At 42.9% G+C, this 26,969-nt stretch overlaps 2 protein-coding genes across 2 annotated transcripts; one reads left to right on the forward strand and one right to left on the reverse strand.

Moving 5' to 3' along the window:
* Positions 1-1,360: 1,360 nt before the first annotated feature.
* LOC121073437 (lipase member M-like) lies at positions 1,361-14,106 on the forward strand. The gene is given in 11 exon segments (XM_040564301.1): positions 1,361-1,542; positions 5,194-5,332; positions 6,118-6,232; positions 6,624-6,770; positions 6,773-6,821; positions 7,396-7,505; positions 8,791-8,927; positions 9,498-9,638; positions 11,070-11,141; positions 12,945-13,013; positions 13,428-14,106. Coding segments are annotated over 10 exon segments (1,206 nt in total). The 5' UTR covers positions 1,361-1,542; positions 5,194-5,200; the 3' UTR covers positions 13,662-14,106.
* A 1,557-nt stretch (positions 14,107-15,663) lies between these two features.
* ANKRD22 (ankyrin repeat domain 22) lies at positions 15,664-24,493 on the reverse strand. Its single transcript, XM_040564302.1, is given in 8 exon segments — positions 15,664-16,140; positions 16,817-16,928; positions 18,002-18,079; positions 18,395-18,414; positions 18,417-18,501; positions 19,557-19,724; positions 19,726-19,743; positions 24,007-24,493. Coding segments are annotated over 8 exon segments (579 nt in total). The 5' UTR covers positions 24,028-24,493; the 3' UTR covers positions 15,664-16,063.
* Between the last annotated feature and the right edge of the window lie 2,476 nt (positions 24,494-26,969).

The raw sequence follows: 26,969 nt of genomic DNA on the forward strand, positions 1-26,969 counted from the left end.
ACACAAGCAAAGCAAAACCAGGCATCTATTCGCTGCTTCCTACCAGCCAGGCCAGTTCCCCCTTCCAGGAGAGCAGGGCTCCTGAGGCCTAACGGGTTATTGGGGAGACAAACACCATCGCTCCAAACATGCCCCCCTTACTCCTTCTTCATCCACAATTTTGTTGCTGATCATGGTGTCCTATGGCATGGGACATCCCTCTGGGCAGTCTGGGCCCACTGTCCTGGTTCTGCCCCTTCCCAGCTGGGTGCACCCCCAGCCTCCTCTCCAGCAGGGCAGCACCAGGGGCTGAAAAGTCCTTGTCATAGTGTGAGCACTGCTCTGCTACAATTAAAACACTGGTGTGTTATCACCACTATTTTCATTAAAAATCCAAAACACAGCATCATACAAGCCTCTATGAAGAAAACTAACCCTATCACAGCCCAAAGTGTGACAGTTTTGTGCTTTGCATGTAGAGCAGAACCATTACTGTGGCTACTCTGACACCCGTTCTTACATCACTCCTCCCTTTCTCCACCACCCAGCGGCACCGTGTTATTTGCAGCCATGTTCCCGAGAACACATACCTTTCACCTGGTCTTCTTCTAAATGCTCATCAGTCCATGACAAAATACAAGTTCTTCCAAAGACATTTACGACTTAATTAGCTGAAGGGACTGGTGTTCAGGTAGGAGAAATCTACTTTGCAGCCTAGCTGCCTGGGGACACGGAACGTGTCCTTCTGGCCATGGCCACCAGGCCAATTTCAGTGAGCACTGAGCCCCTGGGCTGTCTGCAATTAACTCAGCGGTTAGGCAGAGGTCTCTAAGGACACTATGTTTTCAGAGTTCATGAAAATGGCTTAGGAGAAACTAGAACCCTTATTTGTTTCCCCCCCACTTCCTCCCTGTGAGAAAGGTTATATGAAGTGTTCAAGCCTTCTTTGGCACCAGAGAATCCCTGCAGGAGCCATGTCAACTCTGAGAGACTAATCTAGAATAAGATGGGTATCAGGAGCAGTGGTGCTCACTGAAAAACAGATTTGGGAATGTGTGCACAGTGCTAAATTTAAAATTAACATAAATAATGCAAAGCAGCAGCAGAAAGAGTGTTCTTGAGAAATAGGTCAAGGGAAGCTGGACATTGCCTCCTCTTCATCCTAAAATATTACATTCAGAGCAGCCCCCGAGACGGGCAACAGTACAGGTCGAGGTCTGCCACAGCCTCGGGGAACTAGGACGCCCAGGTCTGTGTTAAATATCGTAACCACTGGTATGTAAGCAATTCTTAACCTCTCCTGCTCCATGGTTTTGTGAATTTAACTGGATGATCTTTTTCATCACAAAGATTTCCTCACTTCTGAAGTACTGCCAAATCAGCACTTAAACATGCTCTTCAATACATGCTGCCAACTCATGACACTCATTGCTGCTACCCTGAAGTGCTCATTGTGTTTTGACTTCCTTTTATTGGCATAGGTTTCTGCCAGTGAATCAGTCTGCTGGTGGAGACAGACAAGGAACTGCAGCAGAGGACACAAGTAAAGCAGTCAAAGCAGAGGTAAGTTGCTTGTACATATATGATCATGGTCTCTTTCTCTGCTGCCTGTCTCCGTAAAGTTTTGTGGTCTTGGTTTTGTGTCATTGCTTGTAAGAATAGACAGCTTATTTCCTCTCTGTCTGTTAGCCTATTGCCACGCATAGAAGTGCATGTCTGCTCAAGTTAGAAGACAAAGAAGTTCAACCTGCACAAAAAGGAGAAAAAGTGCAAATATTTCATTTTTCTCTACTTGTTTTATTCAGTCTGAGAGCAAGGGAATGAAGGTCTGCAGCTGTGTGTAAATTGGATGTTCTATTCTTGCAGTCCCATGCACATGTACGTTTTATTAGTAAGCCAGCAGACTCTCATATGCATTCAGTCATAGTTGCTGCTGTGGTTGGTGTGTGTATGCCTTACAGTCAATATGAAGTAAGTTTTATACTGCTTAAAGCACAAAGCTAGATGGATAAATTTCTGAAGTCTTATAACTTAGTTTCAGCAAATCTTAAAAGTCCCTAAAGAACTTTCAAGGGCATTTCTCTCTCTGACCTTTTTCCTTCTATGTATGTTTTTTATGAGTTTACCAAGTCCAATATTTCCTTATGACTTCATTTCTCTCAATAAAAATGGCTGTTGAAAGCTCCTAACTATAAGCCTTTGCTCCTGAAGCTTAAGGGAGCACTGGCCTGCCAAGATTGATGTTACTTTGCCTGCTGTATCTGATTTAAAAGGTGAATACCTGGAAGTCTGTGAGTTATGCCAGCTAAGCTAGGTGATAATAGAGTGCACTGAGAAAAGTTTGCCCTAACAAACCCAAAGTAATTTAGCCTCTACATTGCCTCAGCTAGTCTTGCTAGTGGTTTGAAACCAAGCTGAGACATTAGCAAAATGCTTTATTCCCTCTTGCACAGAGAGGGAGACATTTTATTCCCATTAGAACAGAGCAAAATGGCAAAAAACAGAAAAGAGTGTTGTGCTGACTCAGTGTGTAGCTGGGGGCTTCCTGTTTGGACAACAAAAATTAAGAAGTATTTCACATATAAAGAGAATTGAATGGTGTTTGTTTTGATGTGATGTTTAAAGCTTTGGGTGTTTCCAAACTCTGTTTCATTCCAGCTGTTTGATGACTCAGGAGATTTGGCTTCTTTCAATTTGTTCACTGAAATTTAAAGGTTAAACTGAAGATTAGAAAAAAGACAAAATTCCTCCTTCTATATGGAGATTCAGAGAGTGCTTGCGTACCTCTCCCTCACACCCACAGATCCTGCTCACCTTCCTCATTACTTGCCAGGGAGTACTCTCTTATCTTCCCTTGACCGACAGCTCCATTTCCCAGTCCAAATAAACATCACAGTGGCACGTCTTGCCGTAGCAGATGTCTTACGCTAGAAGCAGACTCCAGAAATGTGACTGAATGAGGACCTCTGACCTTCACTAAAAATTGGATTCTCTGTGTTTAGTGGACCTACCAATGTGTGGTTTCAGAAGGACTTGTTTCCCAAGACTGCTTAACTTCCTAATGCAACCTATAATTCAGACAGGTCTCCTATGAAATTCCCTCACAAACCTTCCTGACCAGCCACGCATGCTGTGGCTACTTTGGAGCTGTATGAATGCTGATTAGCTGGCTAGTTTACCCGTGTTGACTGTTCAGCTGGTTGCAGAACATGTCATGGTTGCCTTCCCCCCAGCTGGGCACGAACCCCCCTGAACAGTCCTTCCCCAGCAAACAGTCCTCAGGAGTTCCTGGTAGCCCCACTACTTTGCAGGCTTGTAAATTGGTGTTGAACTTGACAGAAACTGACATCAAAAGTTAATAGCAGGATGGACAGAAATGTGAGCTAGGATAAACACCCTCAGTCACAGAAGCATGCCCTGTTCTGAGGAAACCCGGCCTACAGGAGCTGCAATGTCCCCAGTCATTACTGGTGAGGCAGTCTTACAAGAAGCCTTGACGAGCTGAAACATTACATTGCATTACTCATCCCTTTTGTCCCAGGGAATCTGTTGATGAACTTTTGATAGCCTGCCTGACCTTTAAGATTGTTATCTACAAGCAGAATGGTTGCTACTTTTCTCTTCCCAGCCCTCATTCTCTCCTCACACAGGCAGGTGCAGCATACAATAATAATTAGGTGTATAAGGGCATTTCCAGAAAGCGTAAGCCCAATTGTAAGCTTCATGGATGAATCATTTTTGTACAGTTCTTCATGTTAGAAAGAAAATTCCTATCCCACCTCCTTGCAGCTCTCTTGTAGGTAAGGAGCACTGTATGAAATAGCACATCTCTTGCTATTTTCTTGCAGTTTTAACTCATAGTCACACACTCAGTAGCTTACTATGGCATATAACATGCTCTTTCCTTTTCTGGGGAACTTTAGAAACAAAATTTGCATGATGACAGAAAGGTCAGGGAGGCTCATAGATTGCAGTGTTCCTATACTTATTGACTCAGTTCTGGGGAAAAAATGACTAAGCCCTGGAATCTTATCTATGGTAGGAGGTATCAGCATAATCTGTCACTAGATAGACTGTACTCTCTAATTCCTATTCAGAAAAATTCCCATGTGATCATCAGTGGGCCCAGGAAAGAGCAAAGTGTCACCTCCCCATGACCAGGACAAGATCTGCAATGACAGCTCTTTCAAAGAGAAAAGGATACAGGCCCGTGGCAACATGCAGGCAGTCTCCATTGTTTACTGCTCTAAAAAGAATCATTCCACAGTTTCTCAGTGGTGACAGGCATCAGTTTCAAGAGAGATACCTTGGGCTCAGAAGTAGCAGAAGCACAAACGCAGTTATCTGGGGATAGCAGAGGAGGCTCTTGAATGAAAAGGGCAGCAAAGGGCTGGTGAAGATGCCTACGGGGATGATAAATGGAGACCTGGATGAGCCAGTGTCAGCTTGAAAGGAAAGGTTGACTGGGAACTGACTCATGGGGCTTTTTGGTGGCCACACATGGTCATCTTTTTAGCACCATCACCTCAGAGGAACTAATTTCCAGCAGAACTGTAACATGGTCTGGGGCAGATCATTCATGGTGAAAGTACAAGCTGGCACTGGTCTGGTGCAAGTGTGTGCCCCTAAGCCCATTACACATCCTCTCTGAGCCTCTGAATCACTCCTGGCCCCTGCGTAACTCTTCACCATCTTCCCTGGCTGATCTCTCACCCTAGCTGCTCAGCACCAGGAATGGCACTGCATCTGACGGAGGAGGGGGCAGGTGGAAAAGAGCCCTCAGCAAACCTCCGCCACCTCATTCCTGAACAAAAAGGAATTATCCTCTCACTCTCCTGCTGGCAGAGGAGCAGGGCACATATAGGCAGCCAGTCTGGGCAATAGTCATCCCAGGTGCCCGTGCTTCCATGTCAAGCTTCTGCTTGACTCAGTGCAGGAGCTGGCCATGCCTACCAACCACCATTCACTTGTCCTCTACAAAATGCTCAGGCATATTCTCAGATGGTGCCCCCAGGTGTTTCCCTCTACCATTCTGCAACTGTCCCTGTCACACAGCATGGTCTGTAGACAGTTTCCTCACACAGGTATGTGTTTCTGTCAGCCCCTTGGGGAACACCCGGGGCAACCTCCAAGAGACTCCCCACTTGGGTCTCCCTGTGGAATTCCCCTCTCCCTTCCTACAGCAAACACACGTGCCTCTGCTCTTTCACGCAGCCCCGAGATGTGGTGCCTCCTCGTGCTGCTCTGCTCCCAGGGAGCTGCCTTTTCAGCAGGGTTCACAGCACCCTTCACTCTCGGCTCAGAGGGAACACAGCACATGAAGCACCGCAACCCTGAAGACTTTATGAACGTTGTAAGTTGTGGCACTTTCTCTGTCTTTCTTATAAAGTGTCTCTCACAATACTGCCACCACGGTACCAACTCTAACAGCCCATGTGAGGAGGCTTCAAGAAGGGTCCCCTCCTGGTCGCCCATTTTCCCAACCTGCCTCTTTCAAAGCCACTGCATTAGGGTCAGGACTGCTGTGAGGACCAGCTCAGGATGGGCCAGGGACAGATGGGACCCTTGTACGTCGCACCAGGACAGACACAGCACTGGAGCAGTGTGCTGGCTGCCACTTTTGGCTCAGAGGCCAAGCAACTCCCCAGAACCTGCTGAAGGGCACTGGAGATCCAGGCTGCTGAATTTTAACCCCAGCAGCAGGACTCAGCTTTAGACTGTGGCCAGAGCACACAGAGCTCAGTCCTGCCTGCACCAAACTGAACAACATGCTTTCCCTGACTGCATCATGTGTCTGAACCTAACAGGTGCATGATGAATACAATGTGGGCTATACTTAAAACTGTGACTTTCTTATAAAATCATCTTTCTTAACAATGTCTGGTAACAACCTGTTTGCTCAGGATGGTGGCAAGAGAAGCTGAACCCCTTCTTAGAGCAGTAGATTCTCACAACACAAAGTAATCCAGGACCCCTTGCTCTGACTCACACAACTGACAAAATTAGGTGTAGGTGGTCTCATCAGGTCCTTCATGACAAGAGCTCCACACTTGGTTGCCTTGCCTGCATGTTCAGCTTGTTTACGCTCCAAAAGGGGGTGGCTTTTATGTTAACACGCTCTTCTTTGGCTTCCCACAGAGTGAAATTATCAGATATCACGGATACCCCTGCGAGGAGTATGAAGTTACCACCGAGGATGGATACATACTTGCTGTTTTCAGAATTCCCAGTGGGAGGAACATGCAAAATACAGGTGTGACATGGTTATAGGACATAAGGAAGGTCTGAGATCCAACTCCTACATGAATCAGGATACTCTCTTCCACATGCTGTTCTGCCTTCAGCATTTCTCAGCTGTAGATAGCTGGTTTCAATGTAGGACCTGTACATTGGCTATCTAGCACAAAAGTAGGTGGGGACTAGCCACCTCATTACATTTTTTTATCCGTCATTCCTGTCATGAAATGGTTAAACTGCTTGCATGGGACAAATCCTTAGGTTTTCTCAGCCCAATATATACATAGTTCTCCTGGGAGCTTCCATAAGCAGGAAAGATTTAAAGCCTCTCAAACTAAACCCTGCACTCCAATCTTAAACTGACGTTAACTACTGCTCCAATATGAGAATACTTTCATTTTTTCCAGGGCAAAAGCCTGCAGTCTTCCTACAGCATGCTTTTCTAGGAGATGCCACCCACTGGATTTCTTACCTGCCCAACAACAGCCTAGGCTTCATCCTTGCAGATGCCGGCTATGATGTCTGGTTGGGAAACAGCCGAGGGAACACTTGGTCTTCAAACACAAGACCCTTAAAACCAGCCAGAAAGAGTTCTGGCAGTTCAGGTACTCTGTGGATGGGGAATTATTCAAGATAGAAAGTCCAAGGGAACTAGATAGCTTCAGCCTAATGGGTATTTTACTTAAAACATCATCAGAACAGGGTCCACACAAGCCAAGGACAATAAAGATCAAGACCAAGAAGTATGGTCAGTAGTAGCTGTGGTTGGGAGCACTGGCTGAGGAAGAGATTTCAGACACTGGGAACTGAAAGGGGATGCTGAGAAAAAGGGAGACAGCTCTGTGAGAAGGAGAGCAAGCTGGAACAGGCTGAGCAGCCCTGTCTAGAAATCTCTGATCTCTCACGGCTTAAGTCAACCAAGAGAGAAATGTGTTTTGTAACCCCTGCTAGTGAAAGCACTGATTAAATTCACTTCCCCAAGGGCCACATATGACAGACAAAATTTGCTCCTCCTCTGCAGAGAGCCTTAGGCACCAGGCAACCTGTCAGTACAGCTGCATCCTTCTGTCCTCTTCTCATCTTTGAATGGGTCCTGCCCGGTGCAATGAACAAGACTGACATTCAGTAACACACACTGCGATAGCCAGTCTGCCAGCTTTTTGTGTTTCTCCCCTGTAGCTTTGATGAAATGGGTAAATACGATATTCCAGCAGAGCTGTACTTCATCATGAATAAAACCGGACAGAAGGATGTATACTATGTTGGTCACTCTGAAGGCACCGCATCAGGTAAGGTCAGCACATTTATGGTTCACAATCATTCGTGTTCCCATCTGATCAGGAGGCGAGCCTCCCCACTGCCTCAGCAGTTTGTGGAGAAGTGCCTTCTGAGCTGAGAGCTGCAAAATATGTGAAACTTTCTAAAAACAGCTTTGGTTACCATTAATAAGCAAATAAATCTAATAGTAGATCTAAACATTGTTCAACCTTTTAAATAATTAGAGACACAGTAGCCTTACTGGGTACTCCAAGTACTGGCACCGGGCACTTTTCTGAAATTCTCAGCAATGGGAATTTTTATTAAGTTCATCTTTTCTACTAAGGCATACGATTATTTTCCTTGTGAAGTGTAAGGAAAAACTAATAAGAAAAAACTGCACATAAATGCAAAATTTCAAATAAGAGAAAACAAGTAAAAAGAACCTCCACATTACAAAGCTGTACGACTTATTGCCAATCCTACAATTAAAGCACAGTTCATGAGTGTATATATAACTGGCCACATTACTGTTTAAAAACACATTGTCAGAGACTGAAAATTAGGAAATAAAAAGTATTAATAACTTGTTTTCCCCTAGTGACAACCTTTAGCATTAACCAGCTTTGTAGTTTTCGAATGCAACTTTCTTTCAGCACCAGGTAAAAGTTCCTAATGTTTATGGTTTATGTGCAAGATCCATGAATGAACATTGACTAGAAATGATCAACTGCCCATTCATTAGTGTTAACTGCCTGGAAAAAAGAGAAGAAAATGTGGAAAAACCATATATTGTGAAATCTCCAGGCCTTTTCTTTCTTTTCCTCTCATAAGAGTATTTAAAGACTCTGATGACAAAACAAACTTACCATTCATGCTTCCAGCTGCCTTTGATGCAATCAGTTGAAAATGCTTAAAGTTCCCAGTATTCTGCATGGTATTCTACTGCCCCATGGAAGCACAAACATACATAGCCCTTTAGAGACTATAATATGAAAAATATTTTTTAAATGATAGCTTCATGAGGAAATCTGATTTTATCACAGAAACCTCCTTGCCATGTCACCTGCAAAAAGTGGATACAAGCAATGTCCAGATATGCTGTCAACCTCAGGATGAACTCTGCTTCCCAAATAAAATTCATTTCAGGATTTAGCATCAACACTTGCCTTAGCTAAAACACACAGCAAAGACAGACAACAGATGACGGGCTGCAAATCTAGTCTCACTTCTTGTTTGCTACCTACTGCTTATTTGTTTATTTTTGCCTGTGGAAAATGTCTTCACTAACTCATGTTCTCTCTTCTATATTTGTAGGCTTTATAGCATTTTCTACATATCCTGAGCTGGCTGAAAGGGTAAAAGTGTTCTTTGCTCTTGGCCCAGTAACCACCTGCACGCATGCTACAAGCCCTCTGATGAAGATAGCAAATCTTCCTCCAGCACTGCTCAGGGTATGTGTTTCTTCCTCCAGAGGCCCAATGTCCAGCTTACCCTTTTAGGGTTCCCCAGCCTGAGCCAAAGTGCTTCCAAAGGGGTGAGATGCTTGGGATGAACAGAGTGCTCTTGAAAAATCTCTTCTGAAACTCTGGGGGGCAGCACTGGAGAACAGGAAGATGGGGCTTGCAGCAGCAGGTTCCAGTGAAGCAGGAGACTTGTGAAACTGTCTCGCCATAGGACTCTTGCTGTTAACTAACATCTTGCTGGCCTTGTGCAGGAGGAACTAAAACAGAGTTGGAATAACAGCCATGATGATCTCAGACTTCAGAAATGAGCACTAAGGTCACTACACTAGAAATGGAAGGATGGTTTCCTCCAGGACTGAAGACAGTAATATGAGTCAGGAAGGACATGTGGTGCACTACGGGGAAGAAGACGTTTTAAGGTGTACTAGGAGGGCAAGCTGTTTCAGAAATCTCTGACTATAGAGTTAAGAGGCAAGAATATAGCAATAGTTTCCTGCATAAAATGCTCCTGTAACAAGAAAAGAAAAAAAAAAGTGTTGCACTTTTCCCTTCCCTCAGTTAACACTTGGCTGGAAAGGAACCATGCACCAGATTCGATTTATGAAAGGACCTGTGACGGAGTTCTGTACAAACATGGATAAGTTTTGTGGACAAATACTCTGTTATATAGCTGGGGGCAACACACAAAATCTGAACATGGTAAGTATATGCAACAACACTTAGTCAAAGTAAAACTAAAGCCATTTTGGAAATTGCATTTTGCACTCCATCCTTAACTAATAATTGTCACACGTGTAAGTGTACATAAAACACAACAGTTCTCAGCAGGCTGAGGGAATGCAGGACATTGTGTGAACAGTGCCAAATAGGACTAGACCTAATGATGGGACCAAAAACCAGGCATACTCCAACCCCAGAAAGAAGGACTGAATTCAGTCTGGAGCTATACTGCATATGTCCCTAGCTGTGTCCTCTTTTAGAGCCAATCTGACCAGATTTTGGTCATACACAGATGCTCTTCAAAAAGAGACAGTGGATGATGGAGTCAGACTTCAGTGTTCTTCCTCAGCACACAGACACCACGGTCTTCTGAACCCTGGAATAATTAAAAGACAGGAAAAGCTCCACTTCTCTTCCCATACTTTAGACTGCTTGCATTAGAACTTGGTCCCAAAGAACTACCCTAAGGAGCACGTCCCATTTTGCTGTCCTCAGAACTGGGCCCGACGGTTTAGTCCACAACACAGAGGGCTACAGAAATGCCTCGCCTGTGCTTGAGGAGCGCAGCACAATGGGATTCACAAGGACTAGTGCATCAGTCAGGGGGACAGGACAGAGAGTTGGCCCTGTACTTGCCCACGTATGGATTCTGTAGTCTTAAATCCCCTTTACAGAGGCCAAAGTATGCAGAAGCTGGCCTGTGCAATGCTTATTATTAAAATATCTCTGAAGACTGGGGCCCGTTTTTCTCCATCTGTGACGACTTGTAAAAGCACATATGGGAAAGCAATGAGACTCAAAGATTTAATGCAAAAGCAGTTAAAGGCATAACAGCCTTTTTGAACGACAGAGTTAAACCTTTTAGGATCTTTCTTGACTTGCGTTAAGTCACCAACCAGCTTCTCAGGGCAAAATAAGCCTGAGGAGGAACCTGAGGGGATGGAATTAAAACATCTCCTCACGAGAACTATAAAAATGCAGGCAGAAGAAAAGGCAGTCTGTGTTTTGTAAGCTGGCTTCTTTAGCACCAGGAGAAAAGTGAAGAGAAAAACAAACCTTCAAAGACTTATGCCTGTGGGGGGGTTAACGTAAGGTGAGGATTCTACTTAGAAAGGACAGGAAGATTTTTTCCTGCCATTGAGGAACCACAAGATTCCACAGTGGCACTATCTTCATGAACAGACACGCTTCATGAGAAAGCTCTGCATGCAGATGTGTACCATTAATCAGCTGTTCCTAAGTCTGCCTATCAGTCTTCTGTTTGATATTGATATGAGGATGATATTGATTTGAGTATCCTATTAAAACTGGGTTTTAACACAGCAGCAGTATGTTGCTCAGGTCCTTCACAGCTTTATTCTGTCACAACACTGAACCCCTGCCTTTATAACACTTCTGCTTTCTCTCCAGAGTCGAACAGATGCTTTGGTAGCACATTCCCCAGCTGGGACATCAGTACAGAACATTATTCACTGGCATCAGGTATAACTGTGTACTGACATAAGCAGACTCGTACCGCTGCTTTTTATGCAACTGACAGCCTACAGGGAAGTCCAGAGGCGGTGGTTCTGGGAAATTGCCCAACCCGTCTTCTCACACAGTGCCGTAAGCAGCTGCCTCCAAGGAAGCACTGCTTCCCATGGCTCACCAGACCATTACCCACATTGTCCCTTTCGTATCGGACCTTTCTGCATGTTAGGGTCTAGTGGCTTCCAGCCTTCAGCTTCATTTGTGAAGGCAATTGCCTCGAAAGCTGCAGAGGAGCACTCGAGCACAGTTGAGGCACTTGGCGGGCAGTAGGAAGATAGCGGAAACGTGAACAGCCAAGGGATGAGCCAGAACAAAGTGATCCAGGTTAAAGCTTTTCTCCCAGAAGGTTAATTGCAGCCTGGATCACCTCCCAAAGCCAGTTAACCACACAAGTGCTTCTGCTGGCACAACGGGAAAGTGGGGGAACTGCTTTATAATCTCCAGTACATGACAAGCAAAACTTGTTCCCAACAGCCAGGTTTTTAGAAAATCCTCTTATCCACTCATGCCAGTGTCCATTTCCTGGATTCCAATTCCTTAAAGGTGGGCTTCTACTTACACACTGGCAGATCTGAGCTCTTTTCTGCTCATCCTCTGAATTAGACCAGGGCAAAAAAGATCCAGAGCAGAAGCACATCACTGCATGCCTCCAAGGTAACTCACATGCTGAGTCATGATCCATCTGCATATATCCTATAGACAGATCCCCCATTTCTGCAAACATTATGGTGTAAAATATCTGTGTGCTCCTCTGACAAAAATTCCTGACAGTAGGTCACTTGGGATATATCCACCCAGAGCCAGGAAATGAGGACAAACCATTGACAGTCAGTGGCTTTGCAGCCTATTTTGCCAACCTCTAACAAAGTCAAGTGGTTAGAAAGTAAACACAGATACTATAGTAAATACGGATACTATAGAAGAAAACAGCAAAAGCAATGATATACCAAGTATATTTCTAGCACATCCCCAACCACTTAAGCCTTGAAGTCAAGATTTTCTAAACCACAAAATCCAAGTGAGATACTGGCATTCTCTCACAATGTATTACACAGTCACTCACAAATGAAATTACGTGTCAGGTTTGTGGAAAAATAAAATAAAATAACAATAAAAACACAACAGATATGTATACACTTCTTCACTCCTCAGTCCTACAGGGCATATGGCATGTATTCTAGACAAGAGAGCTCAAAAGGCCATGCCATGTGTCTAATGTCCCATCTCAAAACTGCTGTCAGAGCACAACTTACATATAGTCAAATTCTCTAACAATTACAGAGCCACTGAAAATGTGACCGGTACTGTCAGCACACCAGACACTGCTGGTACACAAAACAACAAGGTGTGGGAGGAGAAATCATGCGTTACACTAGATAACCAGTAAGAGCCCTGACAGGCACTAGACAGCCTGGCCCTCCTGCCAACATGAAAACTGAGCACAACTCCACATCACAAACGGGGACCCCACCTTAGTTAACTTAGTCAAACAGCACTTTAAAAACAAAACATAACAAGGGTGGCAGCTGAGGATCAGGAGAGAACATTAGCAAGGGCAAAGGCGATAAAGCCTCTCATCCTATGACCCATCCTCAGTACCTGTGGAAGCCTGCAGCTGGAGGAAGGGGTGGGAGGAAGCCACAATGCACTGTCTGAGCCTTGGGTCAATCACAGGGAGGAAAATACCTCCTGCACTCTGCTCTGTCTCTTAACAATACACTTTCATTTTATCTGTCCTTGTTAAAATATTCACAGATAGCACAAGCAGGCCAATTCCAGGCTTATGACTATGGCTTGAAGGAAAACATGAAGAAATACAACCAGGTAAGTCAATACGGTTAAGTCACAAGTCACAATAAGTCACAAACATAACAACTAAGACCAACTGTTGCCCCAGCAAAAATTAAAGAAGTACCCATGCTAAGTATGCACATGAATAAGCTCCGCAGTCATTCCCGATAAACTCCCATATGCCCACCTCTGAAGAGCATGAGCAGGTGTCAAACTCCAGGACAACTTGTAGCCATGCATTTCAGAAAGGTCTATGAATAGGATGGATCATTCCCTTCCAGGGTAGGTAGGGACTGGGGCTAGGGAAATAAACATAATGGAGGGGCAGCTTGATCCTTTTCCTGTAGCGAGTGCAGAAGGGAAACAGAGATGTCTGCACAGCATCCTTTCTCTAAACACAGCTTCTGATATAACAGCATGCACTCAGGTCTTCTCCCTTTCTTGCAGCCTACTCCTCCTGCATACAACATAGAGAGGATAAGCACGCCCATTGCTGTTTGGAGTGGCGGACAAGACAAATTTGCAGGTCCAAAAGACATTGCAAAGCTACTTTCTCAGATTACTAATCTCTGTTACCATAAGCACTTTCCTGAGTGGGGACATCTTGATTTCATCTGGGGCCTTGATGCGACTGAGAGAATGTATCGGAAAATCATTGAACTAATGATAAAGTATCTTTGAAACCACATGTAGAGTGTTGATCCATTTAGTATAAACCTCCAAAAATTTTATTTGGCAATAATGGTGATGCCTGGGGAAGAGAGAAACACACAGACATGCATAATGAATAACACTATAGGTGTTCACATGTATTTGTTTGTTCCTTGCTTCCCACAAAGTTTGAGGTTTTACATGATATCGTTGTTACCAGCGTCTTCCTAAGAAGGTTAATGTGTATGGGAATGAAAACTGAAAACATATATTTGGGCATACTCTTCAGGGAGCACTTAATTTGGACAGCTTTTATTTGTACAAGACTGATTTTCCTAAGACTAAACACTGTGTTTGCTGTATCTTATGTACCCCACAGCCCCATTATCCCATGAAGACACAAAAATGGGATTTGCTCATCTGTCTGTCAAAGGACAACTCACCTTTGTTTAAATTAAATCATTTATCCACTTGACAGAGAGCTTGGCCTTTTTTTTTTTTCCTCTTTTTCCCTCTTCATGTTTACCAACGTTGTCGTGACCAACAAGATTATTTTCAGTCATAAGAATCTGAGCAGACAATCAATGACTTCCAAATATCAAGGAAAGCAACCTCAGAAAAATTGTGTCAGCCTTTTCTTTTTGGACTCATCCAAGTTTTCTCCTGCCCTCAGTGCCCACACATCACCCAAGAGTTTGTTCATACACTCTAAACACCCCAAGAACAAAGACCACAGGTGGCAGTTGAGGAATGAAGAGATGCAGATGCATCAGGCAAACTGCACTCCAAGCAATACAGCTTCCACCCCATATAGTATTCTTGACACTATCAACTGAGTTGCTGAAAGCACTCTGGGCTTTCGGCTTTGACTTTTGCATAATCCTATGTCTTGATCATTCTTTGTTCACAAAATTTCTTTGGTATAGGAAAACAGTCGACAGTTTTCCCTTCCAGCCCAAAGAGATACCAGCTAAATCCATACTAAATCCATGCTATCCAAACAAGTGCCTCACATCTACTGACCTACAACGTGATCTGGTAGATACTGCCCCAGGCTATACCCAAAATGGTATAGCCATTATATCATATTATATATAGCTATAGGCTCAGACAGGGTAGTTTATTTCCCAGGTGTTTCTGTATGGGGCCTTGAGCCCATATTGCTCAAACAAGACCCTCTGCAGCTGGAGTCAGTATCCAATAGGACAAGTACACTAAAAAACATTTGCTTTCTGCAACACAGAAAACAGCTAACTTGCCCACACCCTAGTCTAGAGACCATTAGCAGTGTTGATCATGGCACCTATCTCCCAAACTTATGACAGCTTACAGAAAATGGTCAAAACTGCCAATAAAAACAAAGATCCATTAGACCAAGGAAGCAAGATACAGCAGTGTTTGAAAGGAGAGATTCCCCTTTACTAGTGCATTATTAAATCGCAAAGTGCCAGGACACATTAACAAATTGCTTACGACTGCTGGTTTTCTACTGCCTTCATGTATGCAGGAGAAGAAACATTAATTTATTATTATTGTTTTGGTATGTGCATCCTCTGCTGTATGTACCACTTTTAAAAGCATACTGCCCTGTCTAGTCCCCTGGGAATGACACATCTTGCTCCCATCATTAGCATTTCACTTATTGATTTATTTTCTATCAGTAAACTGTTTATATTGGAAAGGTAGTCAGTCTAGACACTTGCTTCTCTTCTGAGACTAACATATTTTCATTGTTATTTATTAATGCATTAAAGCAACCTGGGAACTGGCTATGTTTGTGGGCTTCAACAACTTAATCTCTTCTTGCTGTTTCTTGTCTGAGAAAAGAGAGAAAACCTTCCCTCACAACAACATAGCGAGAATTAAGGTGTGTGAAACTTGTAGCAGAGATGGAAGGAAGTAGAATAGAGAGATCTGTTTGACAAGCCATTTCCATTGTTTGAAGAGAAATACTAAGAGGAAGGGTGCCAGACCTTGTATAAGCTGCTGTGGTATACTGTTCAGTTGTCAAGCATATCCCCTAAAGAACCAGTAACACACACTAAAGGATATTTTATTACTCCATCAGCTGCCAATCATCATGTGCAATGTTTAGGTTTACAGAAGTCTTACCATTGACTTGCTTGTCTGTGCAAGTCAAGCAGTAAAACTGGGGGAGCAGAAGGGAAGGGCAATATTTTGACCACTATTGTAATCATTCACAGCTTAGTAGAAGCAAATGAACTCCTTCCAACCCACACAGCCTTGAGGGTACTGACAAGTCTCATAAAAAACAGTCAAAGTCTGCTGCAAGAACAGGTCGATTTGGACCGAAACTCTATCAAGTACCAGACCGCAGTCCTCTGCAGGACTCCTGCAGTTGTGAGAGGTGGATTGTCAGATGGGGTAATTTTCTGCACGTTCAAGAGTCCTTGATAGCATCCCATCCAGCACTAGGAAGTTTTCCTTAGCATGCTTTCAATGTTGCTGAACTGTAATCTTCTTGCAATATCTAAAGGAGTCCCCCATCCTGAAAGAAACAGATGAAATACATTGTAATATGATAAATACGAACATACCAGGTCTAATACTACTCTTGCTAAAGTCAGGGACAGAGTCTGCCCCCGCTTAGGTAGTGATAGCCAATCCACTGTTTCCTGGGGCTAACGTCCAAAGACACTGCAGAGCTGATTTCAAGATCTATATGGACAAAAGTTCGCTTCGTCTCAGCTGAGCAGTACAGGTACTCCCAGGTCAATATCTCTTGGGACAACATTTGAGCTTCTTTGAGAGCAGCAGCAGCTTGACTTAGCCCCTTTCAGAAGAATGGTGCTCAACAAAGCATCTAGGAGGGCTCTTAACACTTCCCTGCAGCCTGCATCTTAGGAACAAATGTAGCACAGCTATGAGTTAAGCAGAGTATTCTAAAGACAGCTAAGAGATCTGCCAATCCAGTGAACATCTAGGCAGTTTTGAATAGAAGAAATCTGACAGTGAAGAATGTGGACTCTAAAGTTGCTCTTGCCAATGAAGGCAAAGGGGCAAATATTGTATTATACCCCCACAGCAAACAAGTCCGATGCCAAGAAGCTGCGCACCTTTTGTTGTCATTTTTTGTTTTGATTTTGTTTTTTTAACTGCTGTACGCCAACCAAGGCCTACAATGTAATTATTCACCCCCTTGATAAGGAAATACAGTTATTAACTCCACTGTCTTACCTGATTCTTTACAGAAGCATCTGCATTAGCTTCAAGCAGCAGAGGAATGACTGCCTGGTTTTTCATTTCACAGGCATAGTGAAGGGCTGTGCTACCGGACTGAAGGGAAACAGTAGCAGAAGAATTTTAGTTTTATCACTTCTTTAGCAGATCTTTGTAAGTGCTACTGTCAATTTTACTCTATGCCTTATCATTTTTCCCCTAACAACTAGATGCATAAAAAACGTCTCATTTCCCAATGCACAACACAGTAAAATACGTTCTCATAAGAGCAACAGGAAAATAAAAAAATCATTCCTCTCCCCTGATGTAGCTGCTAAAACAAGTCTGATACCTTTTATCAGGAAGCCAATAGTTCTTTACTTATTTCAAAGGATTCCATAATCTTTAGCTCAACAACTATGTCTTAAGTTTGAGCAAACAGTATTGCTTAAGTGTTTTATAATTTGGTTGCTGGTGAAATTGTGGTTTCTCCTTTTCTATCTTAGAGGAGAGGAGCTCTTTGCCATACCCAAGTAGACTAGTCAACACAGACATTACACGTGGTAGATCAATGCACTCTGAAGACCAAGAAAAGACACAGGGTCTAGCACTGGGGCATGACCTTTGCCCATAAATCTACTCCAGTCTAAGAACTCATAAATAGTGATAAACTCAGACCCTTATATTACTAGAATCTTTATAGGATCCGGTATTTAATACATCAGTATTTTAACCCAGCTGGCCTGGATTCTCTTCTAAGAGACTTTGGTCAGAAAGGGACTGACAAAGTTAAAAAACACAGAAAATCATTCCCTCCAGGGGTACATATCACAGCAGTCAAGAAGCTAAAAGTCAATTATAATAGTCTAAAGTAAAAGTGCACATCTAACAACATCACATTGGTTTTTAGATGCTGTGTTTGTAACACTGTCGTTCTGGCTTTAAAGCTAAGAAAATAATAAGCTTGATCAGAAAGCTGCACTGAGCTGTTAGCGGAGAATTAGTTGTGTACATTACAAAACTCCTGCCAAAGTGTCAATGTGAAACATTGAATCTTCCTTTTACATCAAAATCAGTTCAGTCCCTGGTCCTACTCTGAAAGCAGTATTTTATAGCCAGAAGAATCTCAAGTTTGCTTTTAGTAACATTGTATGCATATGAGCCATATTTACATTCGTATAAACCCTTACAAAGTCTGTAGCATTAACATCAGCTCCAGCCCTAAGCAACATCTTGATCAGGTTTTCATTCTGCTTAGTTTTTGAGATCTGTTTGGTGCAAGGAAAAGAATAACACAGTGAGACAGTTCATCTGCATACACTATTAAGTGATACTGTTTTTCCTAATAATAAATAAATAAATAAATGTCTGGCTTCTGCAAACGCCAAACTGATGCAGTGATACAATTCTGCCCCTTCAACAACTATGCTTGTAGCAAAAACACTGCTTCTTCCATTGCTCTCCATCAGTCCTTGCTTCAAAAAGAGCATTCTGTAAGCATTCCTAGCCTAAAATATCGCAATAAGAAAGGTTATAAGGGGAAATGTAAAGACAGAGGCTTTTCTGCTTTCCTCCAGACTCACCATGAGAAGATATCCAATAGCAAAACTGGCATGAGGATTATGATGAGCACATAGTCAAGGAAGGTAAACCGTTTTCTCACAGCATAATGCAGACAAGTGCGGTCCTTCTAAATACAAAATAACTCTGATCAGTATCAGATTCACTGATCTGATTATATTTATTTAATACTGACAATACTAGATCCTTTTATATTTCACAATCTTACACCCCCCCCCCCCCCCCCCCCAGGTTATCTACTATAAATAGTTCTCTGATTTTCAAGCAGAAGCTGGCACAGGCATTTTGCTTCCTTCAAGTGGTAGCACATTTAACTCATAAAAACACATGAAAACTGGGCTCCACATGAAAGAAGGATGTGGGATCCAAAGGATTCCAAAAGTACGTCTGCAAACTTGGCTGCAGAGGGAAAGACAGAAGAGTGTAAATCTCTACCCCTACCTAGCAGGTTAAATCATCAGGAAGAGTCCCCACAGCTCATTTTTACAGAGGTTTGGTTACTGAATTATTACTATTCTGACTTATAAGAGCTTATGTCACATAGAGATACAGAGGAAGTAGCAAGACCCCCAGCAGACTCTCAGTGAGAATAGAGTTTCAAAATCTTTGAATATTGCATGTACCAAAGCTAGTAAAGGGCAGAGCTGTTGACTTGGATGTTAAAGAACACTCATGTTAAACACCCTACAGTTCCTCAAACTGGAGTCTGACAAACTAGGTTATGGCGTTACATCATGGCCCAAAATGGACATGCTGTAAGAAAGATGGACAGGCTGTCCTTCAGACCTTCCTTTTTACTAGGGTGAATAAAAGACCGAGGAACAGAAGGAACAGAAATAAGCTGGAGTACAGGACAAATGCAAATTGCTGCAGGCAGAATATATTGGGAACTGGGGATGCCATGCAGTATTACCTAAACTGGCAACACGAACACAGAAAGAATTTTAGGTTGGCAATGTTTATTGTATCCTGTGTACATTGGCAAGTCAGGAAAATAAATGAGGAGATAAAAAGAAACATAGGTTTATTGAATTACAATTTGTGGGTTAGACATGCCTCAGCTGGAAACAAAAGTAAGGTTTAGAAGAACTGCCAATGTTCCCACATGTACTCCAAGAGTCTTAAAGAGCAGTCAGTGCAAAGAGTGAGTCTGTGGCCACTTACCTTGTTTCTGAGGTTGACATCAGCATTTCGTTTTAGAAGATAGCTAACTATTCTGTTGTTTCCCTGTTTGCATGCACAAATTAAAGGGGTATCTCCACCGAAGCTGTCCTGGATATTCACATAATTGCTGTTTTTATCCAAAAGGAGCTGAACTTCATTGAAATTATAATGCTGCCTGGCAAATGGGCTGAAAAGAAAAGATAATATTCATCAAACCAACATGATTCACAAGACATTTGTACTGTCCATCCTGGCTTTCTACTTGCACATCATACAAAACTGCCAAGCACTTCTGACAGAGGTTGTAATTCTAGGCGACTTCCAGAAGATGGTGGTAAGAGACACACAGCAACTGAAGCTGAGAATAACAGGAGTGCTATGAGTTTCTTGTAGCCTAACACAGCCTAACAGTGGGAAGTCTGGCAGACTGGTAACATTTGAAGTTCTCCATTCAAATAAAGAGTTTTCTTTCTTTTCTTTCTTCCTCTGTACCGAGGTTCTTCATCATTTTCCAAGACAGGGCATTTCTAAATATCACCAGCAGTTTTTCCTTCTCATCTTCCCTTTATCTCAGTCTAAATATGCTACAAGATCTAGCCCTGAACACTGAGCCACTTCCCCACCCTCTCCAGTTGTTAGCTTAATTTTTCTCACATTAAAAACATTCACCTTATTTATATTTTCAGACAGGTCTTTTCTTTAAATATTACCTGCAGTTTTTCTTTCATATCCTTTCATTTTATTTATGTATTTATTATTTATCATTTATAATGATTATTAATTTATTAATCTTGTTAATTATTTCTTATCCTTTATCACAGTCTAAACAAAGAGCACTGAGGCAACTACAGAGTTCTGACAATGTTTGTACAGACAATAGATTCCATGTGAAACCCTAGAAAACACATTTCATTTCTTGTCTACAGAAAAGCAAGGAGACTATAAGTCAGGAAGCCCTCACCCAGATTTCCACAGTGTTAGAAGCCTGTCTCAGTAGTGGTGCAGCTAAACAACCAGCTTCTGATTCATGTTATGGTTACTCTGTTACTGTTAGCCATCCATCATGCACAAGAGGGAAAGAAACTTACAAGATACATACTCAGAGCAACTGCGAGGCAGTATCAGAAGAATCCAAGGTTCACAACTCGGACTGAGACTGACTCAGCTGTGGAGAAGTGCAGGACTATGGCAGCAAAAGTCTCAAATAGCTGTTGCCCTTGCCCAGAAGGGTATAACAGCCAGGAGAACCCCCACAGTTTCCCTTGTTATAGATGCACTGCCAGCTGGAGGACAGATATAAGTCTATGGCCTCTCCTTAGGCACACGAGATACTAAGGCCAGTGCTCCCAGAGAGAGAGAAGAAAAAGAAAAGAAAAAAAAGAAAAGAACTGAGGAAAATATCAGTGGGAACTGAGCTCACAGTTTCTGGAGAAGTTTGCAGTCCACAGCTCTCACCTACACCACTTGCCAATGTTACTTGTCAGCTCCCAGTGACCTGAACACCCCAGAGAGCTCAGCAGAGGCCTTGCCCTGCTCCTCGGTGTAGCAGAGGAGACGGGGCTTTACATCCAGTACAAACAAGAGCTCCAGGTCTGAAAGGCAGGGAGCAGGACCAAGAATTTGAGCTTAGGTAAAGACGAAGCGAGCACCTCTTTCAATGGTCTTGCAGCAAAGCCCCTCGCCTCTGCTCTCACCCCTCCTGCAGCACCACCTACACTGACCACAGCCGCACATCAGAACCTAGCAGCGCGATGCTGCACAACACATACGATAAGAAGGGATGGAGAACACAGAATCCCAACACCAAACTGATCATCCCACCCTCACCAGTGGTGCCCTTTCCCTGCTGCAGAATTGGGGCTAACCAGGAACTACAAAGGCCTAGAGGGGAAGACACACGAGGAGCGGCTGAGGTCACTGGGCCTGTTCAGCCTGGAGAAGAGGAGGCTGAGGGGGGACCTCATCACAGTCTACAACTTCCTCGCGAGAGGGAGTGGAGAGGCAGGTGACCTATTCTCCGTTATCACCAGTGACAGGACCCGTGGGAACGGTGTGAAGCTGAGGCAGGGGAAGTTTAGGCTGGACATCAGGAAGAGGTTCTTCACCGAAAGGGTGGTCGCACACTGGAACAGGCTCCCCAGTGAAGTAGTCACTGCACCAAGCCTGTCTGAATTTAAGAAGAGATTGGACTGTGCGCTTAGTCACATGGTCTAAACTTTTGGGCAGACCTGTGCAGTGCCAGGAGTTGGACTTGATGATCCTTATGGGTCCCTTCCCAACTCGGGATATTCTATGATTCTATACCTCAGACCCTCCATGGACAGAAGCACCACGGCTCTGCCCGACTGAAGAAAGCAAAGGGCAGGCACTGGGGACCGTGCTGTGTGGGAGATGAAAGAAGGGGGACCTGGCAGCTCTTCAAAACCTGGCTGTGAGGATACAAGGCTGAGAGCAAGCTCACTCGGCTTGGGAGCAGCCACCAAGGGGCACTCAAGGACATTGGCATCTCCAGAGAGCCTTCCCATGCTCTGCAGGAAGAACCAGCCCCAGACACAATGCTGTGCAAGAGCATACCTGTGTGGTTGTTATGAAATCTGGTGTTGAGGATTACACATGGCAATGACTGATGGTCACCCAAGTCAGGTGTTCAAAGAAAAGCTGAATATGGACTTTTAAGCAAAAGCTCTATAGCTAGATCAGAATATCTCGTTACACAAACACATTTTACGAGCCCTTTAGAAGAGGATTTCATTGTTCAGTATCTGAGGCTACAGGAAAGGTGAGAAGTAGTCATAGGACAGACAAGGATGTCTAAAATCACTCAGTACAAGATCACCAGATAAGGGGTGCAAGTAAAAATGTCAGATAGAAGGACAATGCCTCTATGGAATTGTTTATTTATAGAATCAATTATGGGCCATATGTCTGAAATCAGGACCCGGTAGTTTGCTCAGATTCAGATGAATTGCTACATCTGAATTTCCCGGCTTGTTTTCGGAGCTTCTTGTATTTTCCTCTGCTTAGATTTGCTGAGGTAGTGGTAAGCCACCAGATATTCAGCAAATTCTACCAAACATGAGATAAAAGTGTGAGGCAAAGCACTAAGGACAAAGCATTCAGCCACTAGAGAAGAAGCTAAAGGTAAAGCTGGTCTTGCAACTGGGACAACAATTTCAGGTGATAATTGCCTTCTCCTTCAAGAACTGCAAGGGATTGCCAAAGTACATCAGACACCAGCTGTTCAGACAAAAATGGAGTCACTTCATAACATCCAGATATTCTGAATCAATCCACAGTCTTCCTGTGTGCTAAAATTCATGCAAAGGGCATGCTACAAACTAAACAGGAAAGTCTAAATCACATTCGGGATGTTGAGGAATGTACTATCATCCCTTCCATACTTCTCAGCAAATAAAACTTGGACTTCTTATTTGCACTTGTGTAGATTTTTATCAGGTGTAAATGAACCCTATTTTACCAAGCAAATTACTTCTCACTCAAAAAAAATTAAAGGAAGGATACCAAACCATATGAAATTATTAATTAATAAGCATGGAAGATAGAGACAGCATTTGACATTCTCTAAACACCACTTTAATTCAGCTAGATGACTGGTTTCTTGTACAATACTATCTCAGAGTAGTAGAACTGGAAAGAGGAAACAAATACTTTCAGAATAAGACTCATCTACTCAGCCTATCAGGATATCAACGCACAGATTCAAGCTTTCTATAATACTGAAAGAGGAGAAGATGTTTAATTTCATTGAATAGCCTTTTAAAAATAAAGGGTGGCTTTCAGCATCAAAATGATAACCTTTTAAGGAACAGCTATGTGATGTTATCTCCAGAAAAGAAACAGCAGTACAACTCACTGTATTCACAAACAAAAGAACTGAAACCTTTGTTTGTTTCCAAGTGTACAAATGGAAAGGTTATAAAACAACTAGTAAGTCTAGGTAGCACCTATGCTGAAATTCAGAGTTGTGCTAATGGACGATAGTTGAGGATAAACCCATAAAGATAAGAGCTAATTTTATTTATTATTTTTTAATCACATTCCTAAAGCAGTCCTGGGGCAGGAGGTTTCCTTAGGTACTACCTTTATTATTTGTATTCATCATAAGCCGAGGAGTCTGCTTGCAGTCCTTAATTACACAGTGCTCAGAATCTCTCTGATATTAACAAAGAACAGCAAAAAAATGTTGAACAAACGCATACTTTCTCTGTGAAGTCACAACAGTTACACTGGTTACTGTACTTTCTTTGCTCCTACAAACAGTATTTCTGCAATTTGTAATAGCCAAAGCACAGCAATTTCCAAAGGAAAAGAACTTCCAGGTTTTAAGCCTGTGTATGTGAGGACGTGAAAGGAAAAAAAAACAACACCGAACTACTGTATATCCACAGCTTCAATAGCTTCAGTTACTGTGCAGAAAATGGTCACATACCTCTGAATAGAGTATTCCCATGCCTATTCTTCACTGCTCGAGTTCTTTCTTGTTCACCAGCCCAACAAGTTAACCTCACCTTGAAATGCTCTTGAGTTCGTTTGAATCTGGTTAATATTTAACTTAAAACATAGCTATCTCGCTTTCTTAAGCTACATTTCCTTTAAGTGCTTTCTACGTGGTAGCATGAAACAATTGTCTTCAGAAACCCAACCCAGTGAGGTAAACGTGAGAACAGCAGCTTACGGGAGACTGACAGAACAAGTTACAACAGAGAGAAGCATTTTCCTTTGTTATTTTCTGCAATAACAGCCTCTGGTTGCCTAAAAAGGAAGGCGGCAAAACAGACTGGGGGGGTGGGGAAAGAAAAAGAGAAGAAAATTTCACTAGTGAAGAAAGGGAGGGGAAAAAAAGAAAAGGTAAGAAAACTAAACTTGGAAACAAGTAACTGAGAACAGTAGCTAGTTTGCCAGTCGATCGACTTCCCACTTACATGTGTCTCAAACCCTCTGCAAGAACACGTCAGACATCTACCAGGAAAGATCCCACACCTTTGATGAGAGTTCCAGGTGTAATTAACTTCAGTCACTTATTAAACACACCAGCCCATTTCATCACCATCTGCTCACTCATTTCTTCCTAGCCCAGCCCAAACAATGAACATGACTCATGTTTAGGCTGCTAATTTTACACATTAAATGCAGTAGAGCTTCCTTGGGAAGAGACTTATTCTCAATGCCTCCATTCTGCCTGAGTGTTTATGTTCTAAGGATAAGATGATGAACATTTCTGTATTATGCTCAGCCTGAAGTAGGGTATGTATATTTTAAGTGTTTAAGACACTCCAAAATCTCTTTTCCCTTTATACTTGGAACACACTACATGTTCTCTATTTCAAAGTTCTAAACAAAGGCGTGCAACTGCCCATCTTAAATCCAAGCCATCTGCCCTTACATTTGAAAACTTTTATTATTGCACAATTTTCATATTTATTCTCCAGTTTGGTGGACAGACGTATAAAACTACTTATACTTGCTCTATCCTTCCCTGGTTAAAGTTGGATATCTCCACTGACTAGTGGCAGTTTGCTGGCACCAGTTCTAACCCATTTCAATGGCTGCTTACTGGAAGAAAATTAGGTTGGATTGGAACAGAAACACGCAGTACATCTAACTGCGACAAACCTCACTAGTATCCTCCCAATGAATTGATCAGAGGAGTAACACCTCAGAAGTAAAAGGTATTCCTTGTCAGTATTTGTCATGTCCAGATCCTAAGGAATAGGCATTCTCCACATCAGCTGGCAAGGTTGTTGGAATTTATAAACTACGTCTCATTTAAAGAAGGCTTAAATCACTCAGCTGTTTCATATTGGGAACAACCTTAGTAAATTACTTAATTGTCTCCTAACACCAATATACAAACTCATGGTAGTAAGGCGGTTTTGGCTGAGATAAAGTTCACTTTCTTCATAGTAGTTTTATGGTGCTGAGATTTGCATTTGTGATGAAAATGGTGTTGCCAACACACTGATGTTTGAGCTACTGCTGGGCAGTGCTTACACAGCCTCACAGCCTTTTCTGTTTGTCATGCTGCCCTACCAGCAAGCAGTCTGGGGATGCACAAGAAGCTCGGAGGGGATACAGCCAGGACAACTGACCCCAAGTGACCAAAAGGATATTCCATGCCATACAACATCACATCCAGCAATAACAGCTAGGAAAAAGAAGGAGTGTTGGGGGACTTTTGGAGCTACAGCTTTTGGCTTCCCAAGTAAACATTACATGTGATGGAGTTCTGCTTTACTGGAAATGGTTAAACATCTGCCTGCCAGTGGGAAGCAGTGAATGAACTCCTTATTTTTCCTTTTTTTTTTTTTTTAAATGAGCTTCCGAACTTTTACTCTTCTGATTCTCTCCCAGTCCCACCATGGAGAATGAGCAAGTGACTGTGTGGGGCTTTGCTGTCTACCAAAGATAACCCACAAGAAAAGGAAAAGATTTTTTTAAGAAAAACCTAACAAACCATTCTTCAAATAACACGGAGATAGCTTCAGGCATCACCTTTCCCCAGACAGTGTAAATTACCATTTAATCCAGTGTCACATCTCTGGCCCTCTTGTAAATTACTGAAGTGCTATTGCGGTCAGAGTTTTACCTGGAACAGAGATAAGCAGCCCAACCAAGATGAGATATGAGTTATGGAAATTCATGTAGTCACAGGTTCAATTCTGCTAGATATACATCCTTGGTGTTCTTTAACGTGATTATAAATGAAGATTCGAATCCTGTTTTAATCTTTTTGTTGTTGTTGTTGAATAAGTTGTTTTTCTGCAAAAGATGCCAAGACTGAGTGGATGGGTGAACTGGGAGCTATTTAGTCTGTGCGCTTCCAGAAAGAATTTACAATACTTGAAAAGTTTTCTGTGAGCCAGAATCGAACTAGGAATTTATCAGAAGAGCTTTCACCTAAGAAAGGATACGGGAAACTTTTTTTTCAGGAAATATCATTAACTCTTCAGACAGCACCTTCAAAATAGGCAAAAAAGATTGCTTGTCTCATAATTCCCAAGCACTATAGATGACATTGCTCTAAGTGGCATGATTTACACTACTCTCAGGAAAGAAATACGTTCCCTCCTGCCATTGTGTGTGCAGAACAGCTTTAAGAAACTTGTACTCCTTGGGAACACAATTCTGTAACAGCCAGTGACTGGAAAAGAAAAATATCCACCCTTTACACCTCCCCTCACAAGACTGTCACCTACCCAGCCTGCAGCCCTGTAGCACTGCTGGGGGCCCGTGCTCCTCTGCGTTAGGCCGGGATTAACTCAACAGTCCCACCAGCACCAGGAGTGGTACCTCCAGACTGGGATGCTGAGCAGCCAGAACACCCACAGGCACAGTGGAAGGAAGGAAAGGAGATGGCCTCACCATGCCCCGGCTGACAGGGTGAGCTGAGTA

Source organism: Cygnus olor, chromosome 7 (genome assembly GCF_009769625.2).
Source record: "Cygnus olor isolate bCygOlo1 chromosome 7, bCygOlo1.pri.v2, whole genome shotgun sequence".
Classification (NCBI taxonomy): domain Eukaryota; kingdom Metazoa; phylum Chordata; class Aves; order Anseriformes; family Anatidae; genus Cygnus; species Cygnus olor.